Source organism: Nyctereutes procyonoides, unplaced genomic scaffold (assembly GCF_905146905.1).
Source record: "Nyctereutes procyonoides isolate TBG_1078 unplaced genomic scaffold, NYPRO_anot_genome, whole genome shotgun sequence".
Classification (NCBI taxonomy): Eukaryota; Metazoa; Chordata; class Mammalia; order Carnivora; family Canidae; genus Nyctereutes; species Nyctereutes procyonoides.
In genome coordinates this window covers 29,277,810-29,297,942 of record NW_026575048.1, presented here as the reverse complement: position 1 = coordinate 29,297,942, position 20,133 = coordinate 29,277,810, and the positions used below count along the sequence as shown (strand labels likewise).

Sequence of the window (20,133 nt, the reverse complement as noted above, 5' to 3'; positions counted from 1 at the left end):
TAATCACATGGGTGACTCTCACAGACAAGTTGCTGAGAAGAAACCAGACATGGAAGAGGGCACACTACATGGTTCCATTTATATCAAGTTCAAGAACAGATTAATGAAGCTATAATGATGGATGTCACTATAGACTATGATTATCTCCAAGGGGCTAAGAAGGTCCATGAGGAAGCCACATATTTTTATCTAATATATTTTATTTTGTATTTTGTGGCTTTTACAAAATGCCAAGGGAGAGTTTTACAAACAAATATGTCTTTACTTTTACCTGGTTTACAGTGACTGTAAGACATCATCAATTGTAATTTACATATCTAATGTTAGAGATGTTAAAATGGAAAACAAAATATGCCTCGGAATCATTAAAATGGATTTTTTGGAAAGAGTAAACAGAAATTATTTTTTTTCTTCTTTGGCACTGCCAGTCAATATTTGTTGAGTTTATTTTCTTGCCTACAATTCTTTTTTTTTGGGTTTTTTTTTTTGTTTTTTCAAAATAAAAACAAATTTTTTTGAGGAAACTATGTCCAACATGGGGCTTGAACTCACAACCCCAAGATCAAGAATTACATGCTTCACCAACTAAGCCAGCCAGACACCCCCCTTAGCTACAATTCTATTTAGTTGCAAGTAAATTAAATTTTTATGGTATTCTGTTTTATATATATTTGGTCATTTGATTCTTACCACAGTTACGTAAGATAGAGCAGATATTGTTCTCATTGTACACATAAAAAGGCAGAAACTCTGAGAGTCTAAATGACTTGTTCTTCCCATCTCATATGACCATGCTTAAGATTTCTAATTACAGGATATTTGAAAGTTCCAAAATGTCTTCATTTTAAAGGAAATGGAGTGAATAAAGCATTTTATTGAAAAAAAAAAACTGTCAGGTTTTCTCCCCTTGTAGATACAGATTTAGATATATTTAATACTTGATATAAATTTTATGGGCTATGAATTTTATGCAAATACATCTTGAATTACAAATGCTATATTGGTAGCATAAAAATACTATTCAGCATTGTGAAGAGGTGCTGTATTCTGTATAGTTATTACCCCCCTACACTATTTCTGGATGAGATTTTTTTTTTCTAAAATATATTTCTTATCTCCTTGCTTAAAAGGCAAGCACATGGAACATAATTTAGTATTTTCTTGATGAATCAGATTTATAGTCATAATGACAATAGCTAACATATATTGAGCAAATAACATCTCTCAATCACTGTCCTAAGCAAAATACTGGCATTAACTTATTTTATTTTCACTATATTCCTACAAAGAATTACTCTCCACATTTGCCTGTGGGCAAACAAGGCCCAGAGAGGTTAAGTAATTTGCCTAAGGTCACACAGGAGTCAGGGACAACCAAGATTCAAACCCAGTCTAGCAACTAGAGCTTGAGGTCTTAATCATCTTATTGTGCTGTGTCTTATACTTTACTTCATGTATGAAAGTGTACTACATTGATTCTTTCAGGAACTTTTGAGATTAAAAACAATTCTATTCCAAAAGGGCCCATTTTGGAATTCTTTCCAGGTGTTTATGTTTGCTTGATTTTATTTTTTTATTTAAATAAATACCCTTCTTTTCCTTCAATTCATGCTGTGTGCCCTACCCCCTAACTTTCCATTGGCTATATATAACCTCCATGCACTTTAAAAAAATTTAGATGATAATATTTAGTAGGACCATATGTAAAATGAGATGTGCACGAGATCCTTCTAGATTTTTATGTAAGTATATTATATGATTTATAGTGACCAGGTCTTGGGACAGTTATTTTGGCCACTAAAATATTCCTTATATACTTCATTGATTATTTTTCCAAAAGTACATCGTTTGGCTATATGTTTAACAACTGATGTATTAACTGATGTATTCTGTTGTTAAATGAAGAGCCTCTTTACAAGTAAGGTGTTAATACATATTCATTAGGCAAATGAAATTCCAATTTTGTAAAGAAATTGTCTAATATGCTATGGTTTACAGGTTCATTTATGTAGCTCCCATTTGCTACTTCGCCGAGCAGCTGTGGCTTGTCTCCGGCAGCTTGCACAAAGGGAAGCAGCTGAAGTATGTGAATATGCCATGAGCCTAGCAAAAAATGCAGGTGATAAGGAAAATGCTGGTACTAGTAAGTTACTTTATCAGTCAATATTCTTTTTGTTTAAATACGTTAAGATTTCAAATACATATTGCTCTTTAACATTTTTTCTTTGAAGTATGGTCAGTCTTCTTATTTTAGGTAAAATAAAACCATTATCACTTTGAAAATTCCAGTATAACTTTCTTGGTAATTTTACACCTTTTACCTTTTTTAAGGTTTGGAGCTAAAAAAAAAAAAAAATACTAAATATCATTTAATATCAAGATACTTGTGCCATCCCTTCACGATGATTTACCTATATAATGGATAACCCTAAGGATATTACTTTGTATCACTAATAGACTTCTGGAAAGAGAAGTTACCTATTTTGGGGGTACCTGAAAGCTTCCAGTCTCTGATGCTAGGTGACCCTTTGTGATGTAGCTTTTCCTCAAGAAGGTAAGGCTAGAGTAACCAATAAAACAAAAATGTCAGTAAATGTTTGGGTAGCAAAAGGTAGATCTTTGCTTTCTCCAGTTTTTAATGCGTTTTGGGAGGAATTCAACCAAAGCTTGAATTTCATAGCTGGCCTTTTGGTCTCTAGGGATAGGTTGCTCACGCACTTTTCAGACCTTAACTGACAGATATTTTCCCTATTGTGAGAAAAATTTTACTTGTAAGAGCTTTCTAATGCATAGAAGTTGCTTGAGAACTGAGAAGCAAGATACTAAAATAACTTCAATTTTTTGCATAGTATAAGAGCTCTATTAACAAATATACTGTATTGTAGAATGTAGAAAGAAGTTATTTATATAGTAGACATTATTGCTTTTAAAAGAGAAAACATAGCACCAAAAATAATTCTACAATTCTCAATACATATAAAATTTTAAAACTTCTACATGTCAGTCACCATAATCAAAATTGAAAGACAAACTAAGAGGGGAAAATATTTGTAAAATATATTTATTAATTTATTTTATTCATTGAAATGTGCAAATTTATATTTTAATGTTCTTAAAGCTTAAAAGCTTAGTATGTTGGAGTTCCTAAGACTACCCTGAGGTTCGATGATGCAGGAGGAGGACTTAGCATATAGTCATGCTTATGGCTATGATTTATTACAGCAACTCAATATAAAGCAGAATTTGCAGAGGGAAAAGGCACTTGGCATGAAGTCTGGAGCAAACCAGGCACAGATTTCCAAGGCCCACACCCCCATGAAGTCTCACAGAAGCTGCTCGACTCCCCAGCAATGAGTCATGAACAGCATATATGAAATGTCTACCAGGGCAGCTTGTCAGGGGCCCAGTGCCCAAGGTTTTTATTGAGTGCTTGTTTACTAGGCATGTTCTGCCTCGCATGTTCCAAAAGTCCAGACATTTGAAGGCAAGTAGGTATTCAGCATGAACCATACTGTTTGTACAAATAGCTTAGGCATAGTGAGCTATTTTGACCAGGAAATGGTGGGAACTGTCCTGAAACCCAATTCTCTGGGATGCTGGCTGAGGCCTAATCTGAATATCAGGCCGTATAAGACATCTCGGGCCTGCTATATTAACTCTCTTCTGCATCTGTAGAAATTACGAGAGAATAAGAAACATGTTTCATCAAAGAAGAAATGTTGGGGCGCCTGGGTGGCTTGGCGGTTGGACATCTGCCTTTGGCTCAGGGTATAGTCCCAGGGTCCCAGGATCAGGTCCCACATCAGGCTCCCTGCATGGAGCCTGCTTCTCCTCCCTCTGTACCTCTGCCTCTCTCTCCCTCCCTCTCTCTCTCTCTCCCTCCCTCTCTCTCCCTCTCTCTCTCTCTCTCTCTGTGTGTGTGTGTCTCATGAATAAATAAGATCTTAAAAAAAAAAAGAAATATCAACATATGAATATTTTCAACCTCCAGTGACTAAATAATTGCAAGTCAATACAATCATAAGATAGCATTTTTCTTCTATAAAACTGACCAAATTAAAAATAATCATTTTAGGGATGCCTGGGTGGCTTAGCGGTTGAGTGTCTGCCTTTGGCTCAGGGCGTGAACCCCAGGGTCCTGGGATTGAGTCCTGCATTAGGCTTCCTGCAGGGAGCCTGCTTCTCCCTCTGCCTATGTCTCTGCCTCTCTGTGTGTGTCTCTCATGAATAAATAAATAAAATCTTAAAAAAAAAGAAAATAATAATTATAACCAGCACTGGGAGAGGTATGGATAAAAGAAAACTGTCTTATACTGCTGGTAGAAAGAAATGTAAAGTCATACAAATTTTCTGATTTGTCAGTATTTTTTGTCAGTTTACCCTTTGACCTAGCGAGTCCTCTTTTAGGAATTCATCTTCAATGATCAGTGTTTTCTTTCTCTCTCCCTCCCCTTTTGGATCATGACTTGATCCAAAACCAAGAGTCAGATGCTTAACTGACTGACCACCCAGGCACCCTCAATGTTCTCTTAATTCAGTGGTTTGCATGTAGCTATGAAAATTCATGTTGTAGGAATCGAATTCCTGATGTGGCAACATAATCACTACCAGCTGCTAAGTGAAAAATAGGCCTCTGCGCCTAATTTCTTGCTATTGTTTTCTTTCCTTGGAACCTTTTCTTTTGACTTTTCCTGCTATCTGCATTCCTCTCATTGTGGCTGTTTTCTGCAAACTTCCCCTTATTTTGCCTTTAGAGTGACTCAACTAAAAGAACCGTTTTCAGTTTACATCCCTTTGTCTTGCACTTTTCAAGGTTCAAAGGGCTTTAGAACTTGGAGCCTCCTTGTATTTCTTCTTAAGGTTACCAGTTGTACAGCTTCTGGTGTTTATAAGAACAAAAAGCTTTTCAGATAAAGCAAGACATTTGACTACTATTTATAACAATATTACTTTTTTAATTGAGGTATAATTGGCATATAATTTTATATTAGTTTCAGGTATACATCATAGTGATTCCACAATTCTGTACATGATGCAGTGCTCACCATGATGAATGTAGTCGTCATTGGTCGTTATACAATGTTACTATAATACTGTTGACTATATTTCTTATGTTGTACTCTTCAAGCCTCTTACTTACTTTATAGCTTGAAGTTTGTGCCTCTTAATCCCCTTCACCTATTTTATCCATTTCCCCACTCAAAATGACTATTTGACCATGTTTCTTAGAAAGGATTTTCCCAGTTTTTAAAAATTAATTAATCAATTAAAATTTATTTATTCATGAGAGACAGAGAGAGAGAGAGGCAGATACACAGGCAGAGGGAGAAGTAGGCTCCCTGTGAGGAGCCTGATGTGGGACTCCATCCCAGGACCCCGGGGATCAAGATCTGAGCCAAAGGCAGATGCTCAACCACTGAGCCACCCAGGCACCCTGATTTTCCCAGTTTTTAAATGATCTTTTAGAGTGAAATCCATTTATAATTTGTGTTCTGGCTTTATAGATTTTTAAGAATCTGAACTATAAGACTGAATAAATTTCAATTTGTTCTATAAGACTAAATAAATTTCAGTTTGTTCTTCTAATAAATATAACAATAATTATATTCCAGTCTTTTAGATCTACTTAGAATATGTCTTTCCCACCTTTCCCACACTTTTCTCTTTTTTTAGAATGAAATAATATATTTATTGAGTTTTCTATGGAGATTTGTTTAAAATTCCTCAGAATAATCAGTCTTAAAGATCATAGTTTTGCCTTTATTGTCAGATTCAATTCTAAATCTAAGGATAGATAAACTGGAGAACATCAATTCTACATATAGCTAGCTTGTTTTATTGTAATTTTGAAGTTACATGTAAGCCTGGGTCTTTAACATAATTGTTACCTGTAGTATACAGCAAAATCCTATACAAGCTCATTTGTAAAAATTGCTTTTCAGATATCAATCCTTTTGCACCTGGAGTCAGTTCTCGAAGTGATATCCATTGCCGGCACCAAGGTGTTAATATAACAGAAACTGGTCTTGAGGGACTTCTTTTTGGAATGCTAGACCGGGAGACAGATAGAAAATTATGTTCTGATATTCATGATACTTTGGGGCATATGCTCTCATCACTGGCTGTAGAAAAACTTTCCCATTGGTTAATGCTTTGTAAAGATGTCCTGGCAGCTTCTAGTGGTATGTATTTAATATATAAAATATATTCCTCTGGTATAAATCTGTACATGTAAATGTATAGATATAGATACATAAAAAGATATATAGATACATATATATGAATTTGAGCTTATATGTAAAAATGCTAATAAATTTTCATCTATAAATGTTGAAGGTGAATTATGTTACAAACTAATGAGCTTTCTTTGATTTAGGGAAAATAACTAAATTGAAACTAAATTTTCGGGTATAAAAATCCCAGGTTAACTCTGTATTCAACATAGTATGTAAAACTAGTAAAATATGTAAAGTACTTTTATGTTATCCTTTCTTTGCTTTCAAATTGATTTTTTAAAAATTTGCCAATTCTGTTTTCAAAGGAGTAAGAATTGATTCCTTTTTTATTAGAAATATTGTAACATTAATGCAAGTTTCAAAAACATCATTTTTGCCGTATTTGAGATTGTCATAATATGCTTTGGTTTTATTATAGATATGAGCACTGCAACTCCCTTAAGTAGTGGAAAAGATGAGGAAGCTGAGAAGAAAGATGAGATGGATGATGATACCATGTTTACCACACTAGGCGAAGAAGATAAATCAAAGCCCTTTGTGGCACCTCGCTGGGCCACTCGGGTGTTCGCTGCAGATTGCCTGTGCCGAATCATCAATTTGTGTGAGAATGCGGACCAGGCCCACTTTGATCTTGCCATGGCACGTTCTGCTAAACTACGAAACCCTACAAGTAAATTTAAGATCAGTTCTTCTTTTCCCCAAAGTATTTTTATAGATCTGAAATACAGGTTTGCTGCTATGTAACATGTTTCAGACTGCCTTTCATTTCTTAGAAGTTCCTTTTACCTTTGTTTTCTGTCCATTAATCATACTACCCATCTTCTGACCTATGTTTGCAAGATAAGTTGAAGAAGATGGTCCAAAGGTGTATGCCTTTCTTAAGGTAGAGGTATCTAAGTCACATGCCCTAAAGATAACAATGTCAATAACTTACATATCCTTTGTACTTTGTCCTAGTTAGCAGTTACGCATAAAAGAGATGGCAAAACTTTAAGGTACATAAATTTCACAGTGCTTCACAGTCCCAGCTGTGAAGAATGTCAGAACTCATGAATGCCATCATTCAATTCAACTCAAACTCTTAGATTTCAGAAATGCTCCTAGGTATTTTTGAAAAGGTGAAAACTGTTACTGAAACCTGACACTTTTTTTATCTTTTGTAAACTTTTTATATCCCATAATTCCCTGGATCAGATATCATAGGAGGTTACCAAGAGATCATCAGGACCAATATTCTCATTTTACAGATCAGGAGACCCAGAGAAGCTGAGAGTGGTGGAAGAGTAATGGACTCTCTGTCTTGTACTTTGTTGTCTCTTCATCACCCTGTCATTTTTTTCACATATTTAAAACAAACTATGTACTCATAATATTGAAGTCTATACATGAAAATTTCTTCTAGTTTACTTTATTACTAAATGCCTTTTAGTTTACTGTAACTCACAAATGAACTAAAAAACAAACAAAAAGTAAAATAGTGGTACTCTGTGTAAAATATGAATCTGAATGTACAATTAGTTATCAGCAAAGCACAATATATCATGAACACAGTGTCCTTATTCATGTCATTATTTGTCAAATATTTACCAAATCCTATTCTTTGCTATACACTGAAGATACAAAGAAGAAAAAGCCATAGCCCATATCCTTGAAGAATTTCTAGAGGACAGAAAGACTTATCTCTCAAACAATTATATGTTCCAATAGTGCTATGATGGAGTATTTTGGGGACATAAAAAAGTAGTATGCATTTTCTGAAGAGCCAGGGAAGATCTCATAAAAAAGGTGATTTTGAGACTAGATTTTTAAAGGCAGAGGAAAGATTTTCCAGGTGGAAGAAGCTAGTTGTATTAGTTTTCTATGGCTGCTATAACAAATTACCACAAATTCAGTGACTTAAAGCAACATACATTTTTTATCTTACCATTCTTATAGGTCAGAAAGTCCAACATGAGTCTCACTGGGCTAAAATCAAGGTAACAGTAGGGCTGCCTTCCTTTCTGGAGGCTTTCCAGGAGTCTTTTCTTCTCAGCTTCTGTAGGCTGCCTGCATTCCTTGGTTGTGGCCCCCTCTCTCTATCTTCAAAGCCAACAGCACTGACAGTCTCAGTGATCCTTCTTTAGATGTCACATGGCTGTGACCACAGCCAGGAGCAGTGCTCTGCTTTTAAGGCTTATGTGATTAGATTGGGCCCACCTGTTAAATTTGGGATAATTTCCATTTCAGAGCCCATAACCTTAATCACATCTACCAGCCCCCTTTTGCTATGTAAGTTAACATATTCACAGGTTGTAGGGATTAGGGTGTAGATATATTTGAGCATCATTATTCTGCCTTCCACACTAGTTTATTATAAGCAAAGAAAATAAGATGATTTGTTTGTTCATTTTAGATTTATTTGAGAGAGAGAGAAAGTACACTTGCACCCATGCACACACCCACATGTATAGGGACAGAAGGAGAGGAAGAGAGAATCTCAAGCAGACTCTGCACTGAGTGAAGTCCGGTATGGGGGCTCCATGACCCTGAGATCATGACCTGAGTTGAAATCAAGAGTCAGATGCTTAAGAGTCAGACGCCCCTAAAGAGAATTCGTAAAGGCATGGTAAGTGTGACATTTAGGGAATAGGGAAGATCCTTAGGTTGGCTTCTTTTCTTTGCATTTAATGCTTTTTCTCTCATTATTTGTATCTTGTCTTTTGCCTGCATTTTCAGAGATCCTCACAAGTTTTCCCTTTATATCATTGATAATGTTTTACTGTTTTCTGCCCCCATATTGGATCTTAAGTCTTCTTTTGTTTTTAGTTTTCCTTTAAGTTTTTTGTCTTTTTTCTACCTTCATTGTATCATATCCTTTTGATTCTTTATGATTTTCTGTTCTTATTCTGTAGCAGCAAGGATTTTTTGCATCCTATTGAGATATCAAGTGATTTTCTATATTTTATTCTGATTTTTATAGAAAATTATTTTTGAGAATAGTTCTTTCTCAATCTTCAGAGTCTTTATTTTGTTTGGGTGTGTTTTCTTCATAGCTTATTTATTTATATATCCTTGAAAAAGGAGAGTGCTCTCCATACTTGAAATTTACTCGCAGTATGTATGGCCTATATTCTCTGTCTTTGTTTGCTGAGTGCTTCACATAGTAAGCTGATATAACAGCTTTCCAACCTAGATTCCAGTATCTGACATGCTTCATTCTTCTGCGCTGAAACAGAATCCTTTCTAGTTCCCATTGCCTGCCATTCTGAACAGTCATGTCAATGCGTACTTTTCAAAATTATAGACCAAATAAATGTACTATCCAGGCTCTTCCTGTATCATCCTTATCTCCCCTTGTATCCACTGTGCTTTAGTTGTATGGAACTACTGCTCCCAGAATATAATAAACCTCTAACAGCCCCCTAATTCTCTCCTTATTTTAGAGTTTCTGCCCCATGCCCCTTCCCACTCTCCTACTGTAGGAGTTCATCTCCTTGGATTTGGAAAAACCTTTACGATAGCAATAACCACAGAAACTTGTTGAAGTAGAAGTTCTTTGGAAATCCAGCTGAGCCACAGGTTACAACTACTTCCAAAAGACTTTGGGAGTCTTGCAGCCTCCTGAAGAACTTTAGAGTACTTGAGCTTGATAAATTCTTTTAGATAACTTCAACTGCTGTGTCTTTAAGTTCACCAATCTTTTCTTTTTCAGTAACTAATCACTAATAATCTTATCCAGTATATTTTTCATTTCAGGTATTTTTTTTAATTTCTACAAGTCTCATTTGTGGTTTCCCCTGTCTTTTACTTCTCTCTTCAATATGCTCAGGTTTTCATTTTCTTTTTTAAATATAGGCAACATATTTATGACAACTGTTTTAGGCTCCCTGTCTGCTAACTTCATCATCTTTTTCATTTCTGTATCTGTTTCTGTTCACTGAGGGTTTGGGTTTTTTTTTTTTTCCTTGTTACAAGATCTATTTTCCTGCTTCTTTGCATCCCTGGTAATTCTTTATTATATGCCAGATTTGCAAATTTTATAGTAGTGCTGGATTTTGTTGTATTCCTTTAAATAGTGCTGGACTTTGTCCTGGGATGTAGTTAAATTACTTGTATCTTTTGAATTCTTTTGAGACTTGCTTTTAAACTTTGGGCAGATCTGGGGTAGCTTTTACTCTAAAAGGAAAAAGACTTCCCTTTTCTACATCTTATCTTTATAAAAGTCTTTTCTAGAGTAGAGGTTGGGAAACTACTTCCTACAGTCCAAATCCAGACCATAGCCTGTTTTTTAAAAAATACAACTTTATTGGAACACAGCACACCCATTTATGTACACAGGGTTTATGACTTCATTCTACAAAAGCAGAGTTGAATAGTTGTGATAGAAATTATATGGCCAGCAAAACCAAAAGTATTTACTAACTAGTTCTTTTTTTTTTTGTTAAAGATTTATTTATTTATTCATGAGAAACACACACAGAGAGAGAGAGAGAGAGAGGGAGAGGCACAGGCAGAGGGAGAAGCAGGCTCCATGCAGGGAGCCTGATGCGGGACTCGATCCTGGATCTCCAGGATCACACCCTGGGCTGAAGGTGGCGCTAAACCGCTGAGCCACCGGGGATGCCCTACGAACTAGTTCTTAACAGGAAAATCTGCCAGCTCTTTCTAAAAGGATTACAAACTCCTTTTGGGAAAGTTATGCTAGTCAGTTATTTTGCTTCAAATGTTATTGTACATCCAGTAATGTCATCTTTATTCCCATATTGTGTAAAAATTTACCAATGTTCTTGAGAAATTATGATATACAGGCTTTCTTGAAAGTGTATCTTTGTTATTTTTAAACATAGTGAAATATGGGGAATATCAGTGCTTTTGTAAAGAAATTTCATTTCATATTTTTGTGTTATACCTGTTTTTGGAGAAGTTTTTCTTTTTGCCTTCTATTTTTTATTTTTAGACGACCTGTTGGTACTTCATCTCTCTGACCTAATTCGCATGGCATTCATGGCTGCAACAGATCATAGTAACCAGCTGCGGATGGCTGGGCTCCAAGCTCTTGAAGACATTATCAAGAAATTTGCATCTGTGCCTGAGCCAGAATTTCCAGGCCATGTGATTTTAGAGCAGTATCAAGCTAATGTGAGATACTCTGTTTATTTAAAACTTAAAATTGAACCTTTGCATGATCATTAAAGGAGTGAAGATTCCCTAGAGAAATATATTTGGAACTTCAACTGCATATCTTTATTCCCATTGTCTGTTACATAGCTGAATCCTGCAGTTGAAACAATAGTATAAAACTTGTCACTATTTTTAAGTTCTGATAATGTATTGGTGATAAAACTAGAATAGAATTGCAGCCTAGCTTTTCAGCCTTGTGTTTAGATGTTTAGCTCTGCCATTTAAAAGATAAAAGGACATTCAAAGAGTGTTGTGGATTTACTGACATTACTTTTATATGTCAAGACTTGATAAGCATTTTTAGAAATAGAGGACAGCATTGTATACCGAAGGATAACTTTTAATAACAGCAGTTAAAAATATTACTGAAAGAATTCTATACCTTCAAAAAATATTTTATTTTTTTCTAAACAGAGATACTTGTTTCCCCTGAGATTTATAACTTTTTTGTGTTCTTGAACTGAGGCACAATAATCCTGGTAATGATGGGTTATATGAAGACAAAGAAACTTAAATTAGCAAGGAAAAAGACACATATTTTTTTTACTGTAATTATACCAGAACCTTAACTTCTGATACACAACACCTCATCTAAAAACTATACTCAAACACACACAAAATTAAAAAGGGTGAATAATGTATGCCTCATTGTTTTGCCATCCTAAGTACAGGTGACGAAGTTATGACTTCTAGCCCAACTGACTGTAGAAAACCTGTATATAGTTACTTATTTGCAAATATTCAACCTGTAAGAATGAAGTTTGTTTTGTTTAGTTTTGACTTTTTATTTAGGACTAATTTTAAACTCACAGAAAATTTACAAGAATAATTCTTTAAATCATGTCCTTTACCCTTGAATACTTCAGTCTGTATTTCCAAAGGACAAGAACACTGTTTTATATAACGGAACAGTTAATCAAATTCAGGAAATTCAGCATTGATATATTACTTCTATATAGTCCAGCATATTCCAGTTTTATCAGTCAACCCAGCAATCTCTTTTATAGTATATTCTCTTTCTTCTTCAGTACAGGAGCCAGCACCAGCTCTGTGATTAATTGATAACTGTACTACCAATACTGCAATTAGTTGTCATGTGTTTTTAGTCATGGAGAGGGACTTTGGATCCATCTCTAAACTGCTATTGATAAATCTCAGTGACTGACTCTCTCATGTAAGGAAAGATGTGTCAAATTAGGAATTGACTGTATTTAATTCCTTATTCAGTTCATACACATCAAATCTAATATATCTAAGAACCTATGACTGGATTGGCTTATTAAAACTAAAGCTCAAAAAAATAAAATAAGAAATAAAACTAAAGCTCATTTTCCTTCACTTACTACTATGACAACTGTACATAAATGAATATTTCTTGAGCATCCTTCTTTTAAAGCTTTTTTTTTTTTGAGGTGAAATGGTGTCTGAGTGACTAGAGTGACTATGTGAATTTTTAGTACTAACCAATTATTTAAAGGAATTGATCCAGTTATATGAGATTCACTCATGAGGTAAATACTGTTAGAAATTCATTCAGGAAAATATAGACAGAATAAAAAAAGAATAGCAGTTTTCTGTTCCAGGGAACCTGTGACTTTGTCAGAAAATCCTGTTTACTATTAAACAAAAACAGGAAAAGAAGCAAGATTAATTGCCTGTTTTGGTATAGCATTCATATAGATTTGATAATGATTATAACCTCCTGGAAAGCAAAAGAAAAATGATATGTTTGAATTTATTGTAACTCAAAAGAGAGATAAGAGAAATGTGATAAAAAAGGAAAATAACAAAGATGTATTTTGTGTGTTTTCATCTCCAAGGACACAAGAGGCTTTATGTTTACTACTTATCTTTAAAAACAAGATGGTTGTATTCATTTTCCTAGGTGGGAGCTGCTTTAAGACCAGCCTTTTCACAAGATACCCCATCAGACATAATAGCGAAAGCTTGCCAGGTAAGAAGAAAAATAGTGTGTTCCATGGTTACCTTCTTTAAATTAATAGATACCTTAGAATTTCACTTCTAAGAAAGAAGAGAGAAAAATCAAATAATATTTATTTTTATCTTGGAAATACAGCAGTGTCAGTTTCCTCTTTTACTCTGTACCAAATGATGAAGTAGTAACTATTAATCACATCCCTTTTTCTGTCATAGCTGAGGAGATGACTTTGGGATACATAGGTCTTATATCATCCAGAAGTGAACAAAGGTATAAAAATCATAAGCGGGACTAAAAGTAAAAGCAAGATTGCAAAATAACTAAAGAATGCATACTAATGATAATTAGTGTTAATAAAAGACTTTTTGATCACAGTTTGTGAAAATTCTACGCTATTCTAAAGAGAATTTCACAATATAGAAATTTCATTGCAAAATTAATCCCAGGGGATTATTTTCACATTATTATATTTGAAAAAAGTCACAAAAGCACTTAAGTTTCTACACTTTTAATAAGTTCCTCTTTTTCATGCCTCGTTTTGAAAATGGGCTCATGCATTAAGCTCTCATCTTTCAGGAAATCAGATTATTTATCTGCTTTCCCAAGGATAAAAGAGAAGCAACACTCTCCTTTCCAGTTTTCTGGAGTACAGAACTGTGGTTTATAATTATTGCTTAGAATCCATAATTCAGCTACATGTGGCTTCTACACAGAGAATCTTCTGCTGTTTGCAATGATACATGTGAAGTTCTTACTTTGTTCTCTCTGTGGCTCAATTGGTTTGGCTCTTCCTCTTCCTCCCGTTGTTTGTTTTTTTTTTAATTATTTTATTTTTTTTTTAAAGAGGAAGAGGTCAGGTAGGGGCAGAGGGAGAGGGAGAGAGAGGATCTTGAGCAGATTCCACACCCAGCATGGAGCCTGATACAGGGATCATGATCCCCGGGATCATGACCTGAACTGAAATCAAGAGTCAGATACTTAAACTGACTGAGTCACCCACGCCCCCCAACCTTGTTAAGATTTATTTCTCTGACGTCTGCTCTATTAGTGATGGCCTTCAGAAAAATGAACTCCTCTTACAAACAGCAGACCAGAGAGAGAAGAGGGAGCCTTGTTTAAGAGAGAGGACTGTGGATCATGAGACAAACCTTGGAGTTAAAGGAGACCATTGGTATGAGATACTGACTCACAGACAATCAAAAATCATAGTCCTGTATAAATAAATGTATCATAATGATGTTTCAGAATATAGTATTTAAGCAGAAAAAAACCTACAAAGCTCCCATTCATAGAAAAGCAAAGGCTATTCAGATTTCATCTTGTGGATGAGTAGTATGAAAATTTCCTGTTACTGAATTTGCCTTCAACTTCTTATTCTTTATGTGACTCTAGCTGCTTTTTCTTTCTTTCTTTATTTTTTTTTAAAGATTTTATTTATTTATTCATGAGAGACAGAGAGCAAGGCAGAAAAATAGGCAGAGGGAGAAGCAGGCCCCCTGTGAGGAGCCCGATGTGGGATTCAATCCCAGGACCTCAGGACCATGACCTGAGCTGAAGGCAGACGCTCAACCACTGAGCCACCCAGGTGCCCCTGTAGCTGCTTTTTCTATAAGAAGTTTCTTCTTTTCCACTAGCAGACTTAAGTTTTTGACTTTTCCTTCTGTTTTTGGGAGGAAACCTAGTTTTGAAACAGATGGAACAGTGGGTTGCAAGTTCCTTTTTCTTAAAGGAAAGTAAGGAGTTGGGTTTGGACAGATTATGAAACATTGTATCCCACCTTATTTACCAGAATAGATATCATGTTAAGCCCGAAAATCAGGATAATTTTTAGATATTGTAGGAAGACTCTCAAGTGTAACACAATCAGAGACAGTAATCAGTGGTTTAGTAAAAAAAAAAAAAAAAAAATCATTTAGATCAGCATAGGAATCATAAACATAATATATACTTTAAATGTCTTATTTCAGATTGAGATGTTTAAATGTACATTCATGCACCACTCTTTTGATTTAAGGCCAGGGTATTTTCTCTGAATATGATGTTGCTGATTCTGTGCTGCTTTATCTTTTTTCATAAACCAAAATCTGTGATGGAGTACCTGCAGTTTTAGTTTCATGCTCTTTATTTTTTAAAAGATTTTATTTCCAGGGGTACCTGGGTGGGTCAGTCAGTTAAGCATCTGCCTTGGGGTCAGCTCATGATCCTGAGCTTCTGGGATTGAGACCTGAGTTGGGCTCTCTGTTCAGTGGGGAGCCCGCTTTTACCTTTCCCTCTGCCATTCCCCCTGGTTGTGCTCTCTCTTTCTCTCTGTCGAATAAATAAGATCTTTAAAAATAAAAGATTTTATTTTCAAGTAATCTCTACACCCATCATGGGGTTTGAATTCACAACCCCAGGACTAAGAGTTACACGTTCTACTGACTGAGCCAGCCAGACACCCCTAGTTTCATGTTCTTTAAAGGGAGGACTTGTAATTGTGGGGAAAGGTCGCACTGCCAGACCACCCCTTCCTTGTTGACATTCTTCCTTTGGCTCCAGTGTCCCCACACTTGCCTGGTTTTCCTTTTGCTTTCCTGGCATTTTTAATTTCTTTCATGGTTTATTCTTATTCTACTTGTCCCTTAAGTGTAACTATATTCCCTGTGTTTTCCTTATACCTTTTTTTAAATACCTGTCCTTACATAGATTTACCTGGTAACATTGCTTTGGTTATTACCTGTGTGTGGAGAGTGCCCTGGTCTCACTAGTTTGTTTGTTTTGTTTTGTTTTAATTCCAGTATAGTTATATTAGTTTCAAATATGCAATATAGTGAATCAGCAATTTTATGCATTACTCGGTGCTCATCACAATAAGTGTACTCTTCATCTCCATCACCTATTTCACTCATCTCCCTTCCCTTCCCCCTACCCTTTGGTAACCATCAGTTCTCTATAGTTAAAGAGTCTGATTCTTGATTTGTCTCTTCTTTTTTTTCCTTTGTTCATTTTTTTTGTTTGTTTCTTAAGTTCTACATATGAGTGAGATCAGATTGTCTTTCTCTGATTGACTTATTTCACTTAGCATTGTACTCTCTAGCATTATCCATGTTGTTGCAAATGGCAAGATTTCATTCCTTTTTATGGCTGAGTAATAATCCATGGTGTGTGTGGATTTTACTCATTCATCTATTGATGGACACTTAAGTTGCTTCCATAATTTGGCTATGGTAAAAAAAAAAGTTAAAAATAGAACTACCCTATGATCTAATAATGACACTACTAGATATTTACCCAAAGAATACAAAAACACTTCTTCAAAGGGATGCATATACCCCCATGCTTATTGCAGCATTACTTACAACAACCAGCTTTGATTCTTTCCATGTTTTGCAAGTCCCTGCCTCCTCCCCTAAAAATATTTAATTGGTTTCCAAATCCAGTAATTTCTACTTCCAAGCCTCTCTCAGATGACACTCCCTTCTCATTCCATTCCCAGCTTGATCTGTATTGTCTCTATCCTATAATAATTGTAATAGTCACTTAACTGAACATGTTGCTTACCACCTAAACACATCTTTCCTGGTATAAGTACTGGAGCAATCTTCCTAAAGCACAATGTTTTAAAAAGATTTTATTTAGAGAGAGAGAAAGAGAGAATCCCAAGCAGACTCCATACTGAGCTCAGAGCCAAGGTGGAACTCAATCCCACAACCCCAAGATCAAGACCTGAGCCAAAATCAAGAGTTGGACACTTAACCAACTGAGCAACTCAGGCGCCTCAAGCACAATTCTAAGTGTAATCTCCCTGCTCTGAAGCCTTAGAAACTCATGACTACCCACAGAACAAAGTCTGAGTTCAGTTTGCATGGGATTTAAATTGTACCATAATCTGATCCCAGTTAATTTTGCTAATCTTCTCTCTTTTCCCATGTAACTCCTCTGTATTTATACACACAGACCTTCCTGATATCTAAATATTTCCATTTCTTCTGCTGGAAGTAATCTCTATTTTCTGTGTTTTTAAGTGTAGTATTGCAGTCCTACAGTGTTTATCCAATCTGTGTTTTCTTTCTTGAGGACGGCGACTAGATTTTTTTCCCCTTTATTTATTTTTTCATCCCTTCCATACCACTCAGAATAACCTTTTGCTTGTGTTAAGCAGAAATGTTGTTGAAGTGAAGAATTATTCACAACTGAACTGATTCAGACAGAAATTTTTTCCATTAACATTTTTGTCAAATTAGACAATGGAAATATTATAAGTAAATACTGTTAGTTTTCCCTGTAAGAGTACAATAAATTCCATTCTTGTCAATTTGTTACTCAAAAATAATGCTGAAGCACAGCATTTGGGTTTTTTGTTTTGTTTTCTTCATTGGTTTGTTGTGTTTCTTCCCTCAATAAAAAAATCATATTAAATATTAGTTTTTTATTCAAAATTTAAAATGTTTTTCTTTGGCCAGGTATGTAGTACATGGATTGGAAGTGGAGTTGTCAGTGATCTCAATGACCTCCGTCGAGTGCACAATCTGCTTGTTTCTTCTTTGGACAAAGTGCAGGCTGGAAAAGGATCTTCTAGCCAACTATACCGAGAGAGTGCCACAACCATGGAAAAACTGGCTGTTCTCAAAGCATGGGCAGAGGTAACCATAGCCTATTTTTGAACCGTTTCTCCATCCATGAAAAAATATTCCCCTAGTCCAATAGGTAAAAAAAAAATTTATTTGATTTTTATTTTTTTTTAAACTGACCTTTGGTGTGAAATGCTTTTTGAAAATCTGCTATTTGCTCCTTCTCATTAAAATATGTATATATTTATGAAAGAGCTCTTATCAAACCTTTGAAAGTTGTTTTTAATCAGTTTTTTCAAAATTTCTATATTGAGAAGGGCCTCCCCCAAATAATTATGTGGAAATTAGGCAGTGCAGGGTATGATGATCACAGCATTGGTTGCCAGTCAGCTAGTTCTCTGCTGACTTGCATTAATATGCTTGATTCACCTACTAGGAAGGCTGGCATAGTTTAGTATAAAAAGCATTAAATGTGGAATCAGAGGCCCTAGAACAAGTTCTCTATAATTTACCATCTTTGTGACTTTGGTCAAGTGATTTGATCTCAGAGCCTTACTTTTGTTTTTTGTTTTGTTTTTCATTACAATGTGGAAATATCTTCTTGTAAGGCAATGTATATCAAAGGACATTGTGGCTGGTATTGAATGGAAGATAGATTATTGTTTTTAAAAAATTAGATCAGAAGCTCACGTAACTAAATTAATAATGCATGTTTTTATTGACACTGCTTTCTTTTTTAGGGCAACTTGTAATCTTATTTAATGATTTGCACCTCACACCTCAGACTTGAATGCTGGCTAGTAATTTTTTTCCCCGTTTCTCTTCCTTTTTTTAAGTAAATTTATTTTTTTATTTTTTTTAAAAAATTTTTTATTATTTATTTATGATAGTCATACAGAGAGAGAGAGGCAGAGACATAGGCAGAGGGAGAAGCAGGCTCCATGCACCGGGAGCCAGATGTGGGATTCGATCCCGGGTCTCCAGGATCGTGCCCTGGGCCAAAGGCAGGCGCCAAACCGCTGTGCCACCCAGGGATCCCTTTAAGTAAATTTTAAACATATATATATATATATATATATATATATATATATATATATATATGTTAAAAACATAATTTTAAACATTTTAAACATATATATATGTTAAAACATAAATATATAAATTTATGTATATGTTTATATATATGTAAATTTATATATGTTTATATATGTAAATTTATCTATATGTTTATATATGTGTGTGTGTGTTTTTTTCCTTTTCTTTGTCATTCTCTTCAAATGCCCAGCATAGTCTAGATTTCTCTCCTAAAGATCTATCTCTGCTTATACTTTTTCACTCAGAAAACTGAGGAGATCCATTCTCTGTCTCTGCAGATTGTTGCCTTGAAATTTTTAGATTTACAGGAGTTGAGAACTGTCCTTTCACCTGTCAGTTAATGTTAGTTAGGCTTGAGTATGTAGGGGAGACTTTCTAGCCCAGTGCTATTCCTCATGCCTGCTTCTGTTATCTGCACCCTCTCCTTCCATCTGCTCACTCTTCTTGCCTGCCTTCCTCCCCTTGTCCTCACAGCTTTCCCTCTCCCCTCTTCACATCTCAGGGCATTGAAGGAGTTTCCATATCTTCACTTCCTTGCTCTTGATCACCCCCTTCCCCATCCCCCACAATCTGGGGTCATCCTCACTGATGCAGACTGGCTGGTGGAAGTCCCAGCTGGGGTTCTGCAGGACTAGCCCACAGTGTCCTGGGCTTTGCGCAGTATAGAAATCAAATGTGAGCTGAGAGGAAGTGACAACAGAGTTTATTGAAGGTATAGAGACAGCAGATACAGACAGAGCATCTGGGAGACTTGGAAAGGAAAGGAGAGTGAGTCTCGTCATTGCTCAAGGCTTGGGATTTTTACTGAGGATGGTTGCCTGGTGTACGTGCCCCTCTCAGGCATCTGAGATCTGGTCAAAACAAGAGGAGTGCTCAGGTGTCCTCCATAAGTAACTTATGCCCTGGAGCTAGGGCTTTTGGTGTCAGAGTGTCTGGAGTCAGTGGTCTTGGAAAATGTACATGAGGACCCCACCTAGTCATTTCTTAGATGTTATCTCTTGTGCTAAAAGACTCCAAAGAGATCATTAAGTCCTTGACCTTTACAAGGAGGACATACAGCATGTATAAGCTGGGGGTGCAGATCCTGGCAAGAAGAGAAGCAGGAAAAGAAGCAAAAATAGCAGTTTTTTATGAGGTCTCTTCAGTTTCCCTG

At 35.6% G+C, this 20,133-nt stretch overlaps 1 protein-coding gene across 3 annotated transcripts in view; it reads left to right on the top strand.

Moving 5' to 3' along the window:
• HEATR5B (HEAT repeat containing 5B) overlaps nucleotides 1-20,133 on the top strand; it is a 98,318-nt gene that overhangs the window by 51,331 nt on the left and 26,854 nt on the right. For all 3 annotated transcript variants that reach the window (XM_055327221.1, XM_055327220.1, XM_055327222.1), the window contains exons 22-27: nucleotides 1,999-2,143; nucleotides 5,943-6,182; nucleotides 6,655-6,906; nucleotides 11,173-11,354; nucleotides 13,282-13,350; nucleotides 17,778-17,957. In XM_055327221.1, the coding sequence (XP_055183196.1) occupies nucleotides 1,999-2,143; nucleotides 5,943-6,182; nucleotides 6,655-6,906; nucleotides 11,173-11,354; nucleotides 13,282-13,350; nucleotides 17,778-17,957 (1,068 nt within the window). The remainder of the gene's footprint in view (nucleotides 1-1,998; nucleotides 2,144-5,942; nucleotides 6,183-6,654; nucleotides 6,907-11,172; nucleotides 11,355-13,281; nucleotides 13,351-17,777; nucleotides 17,958-20,133) is intronic.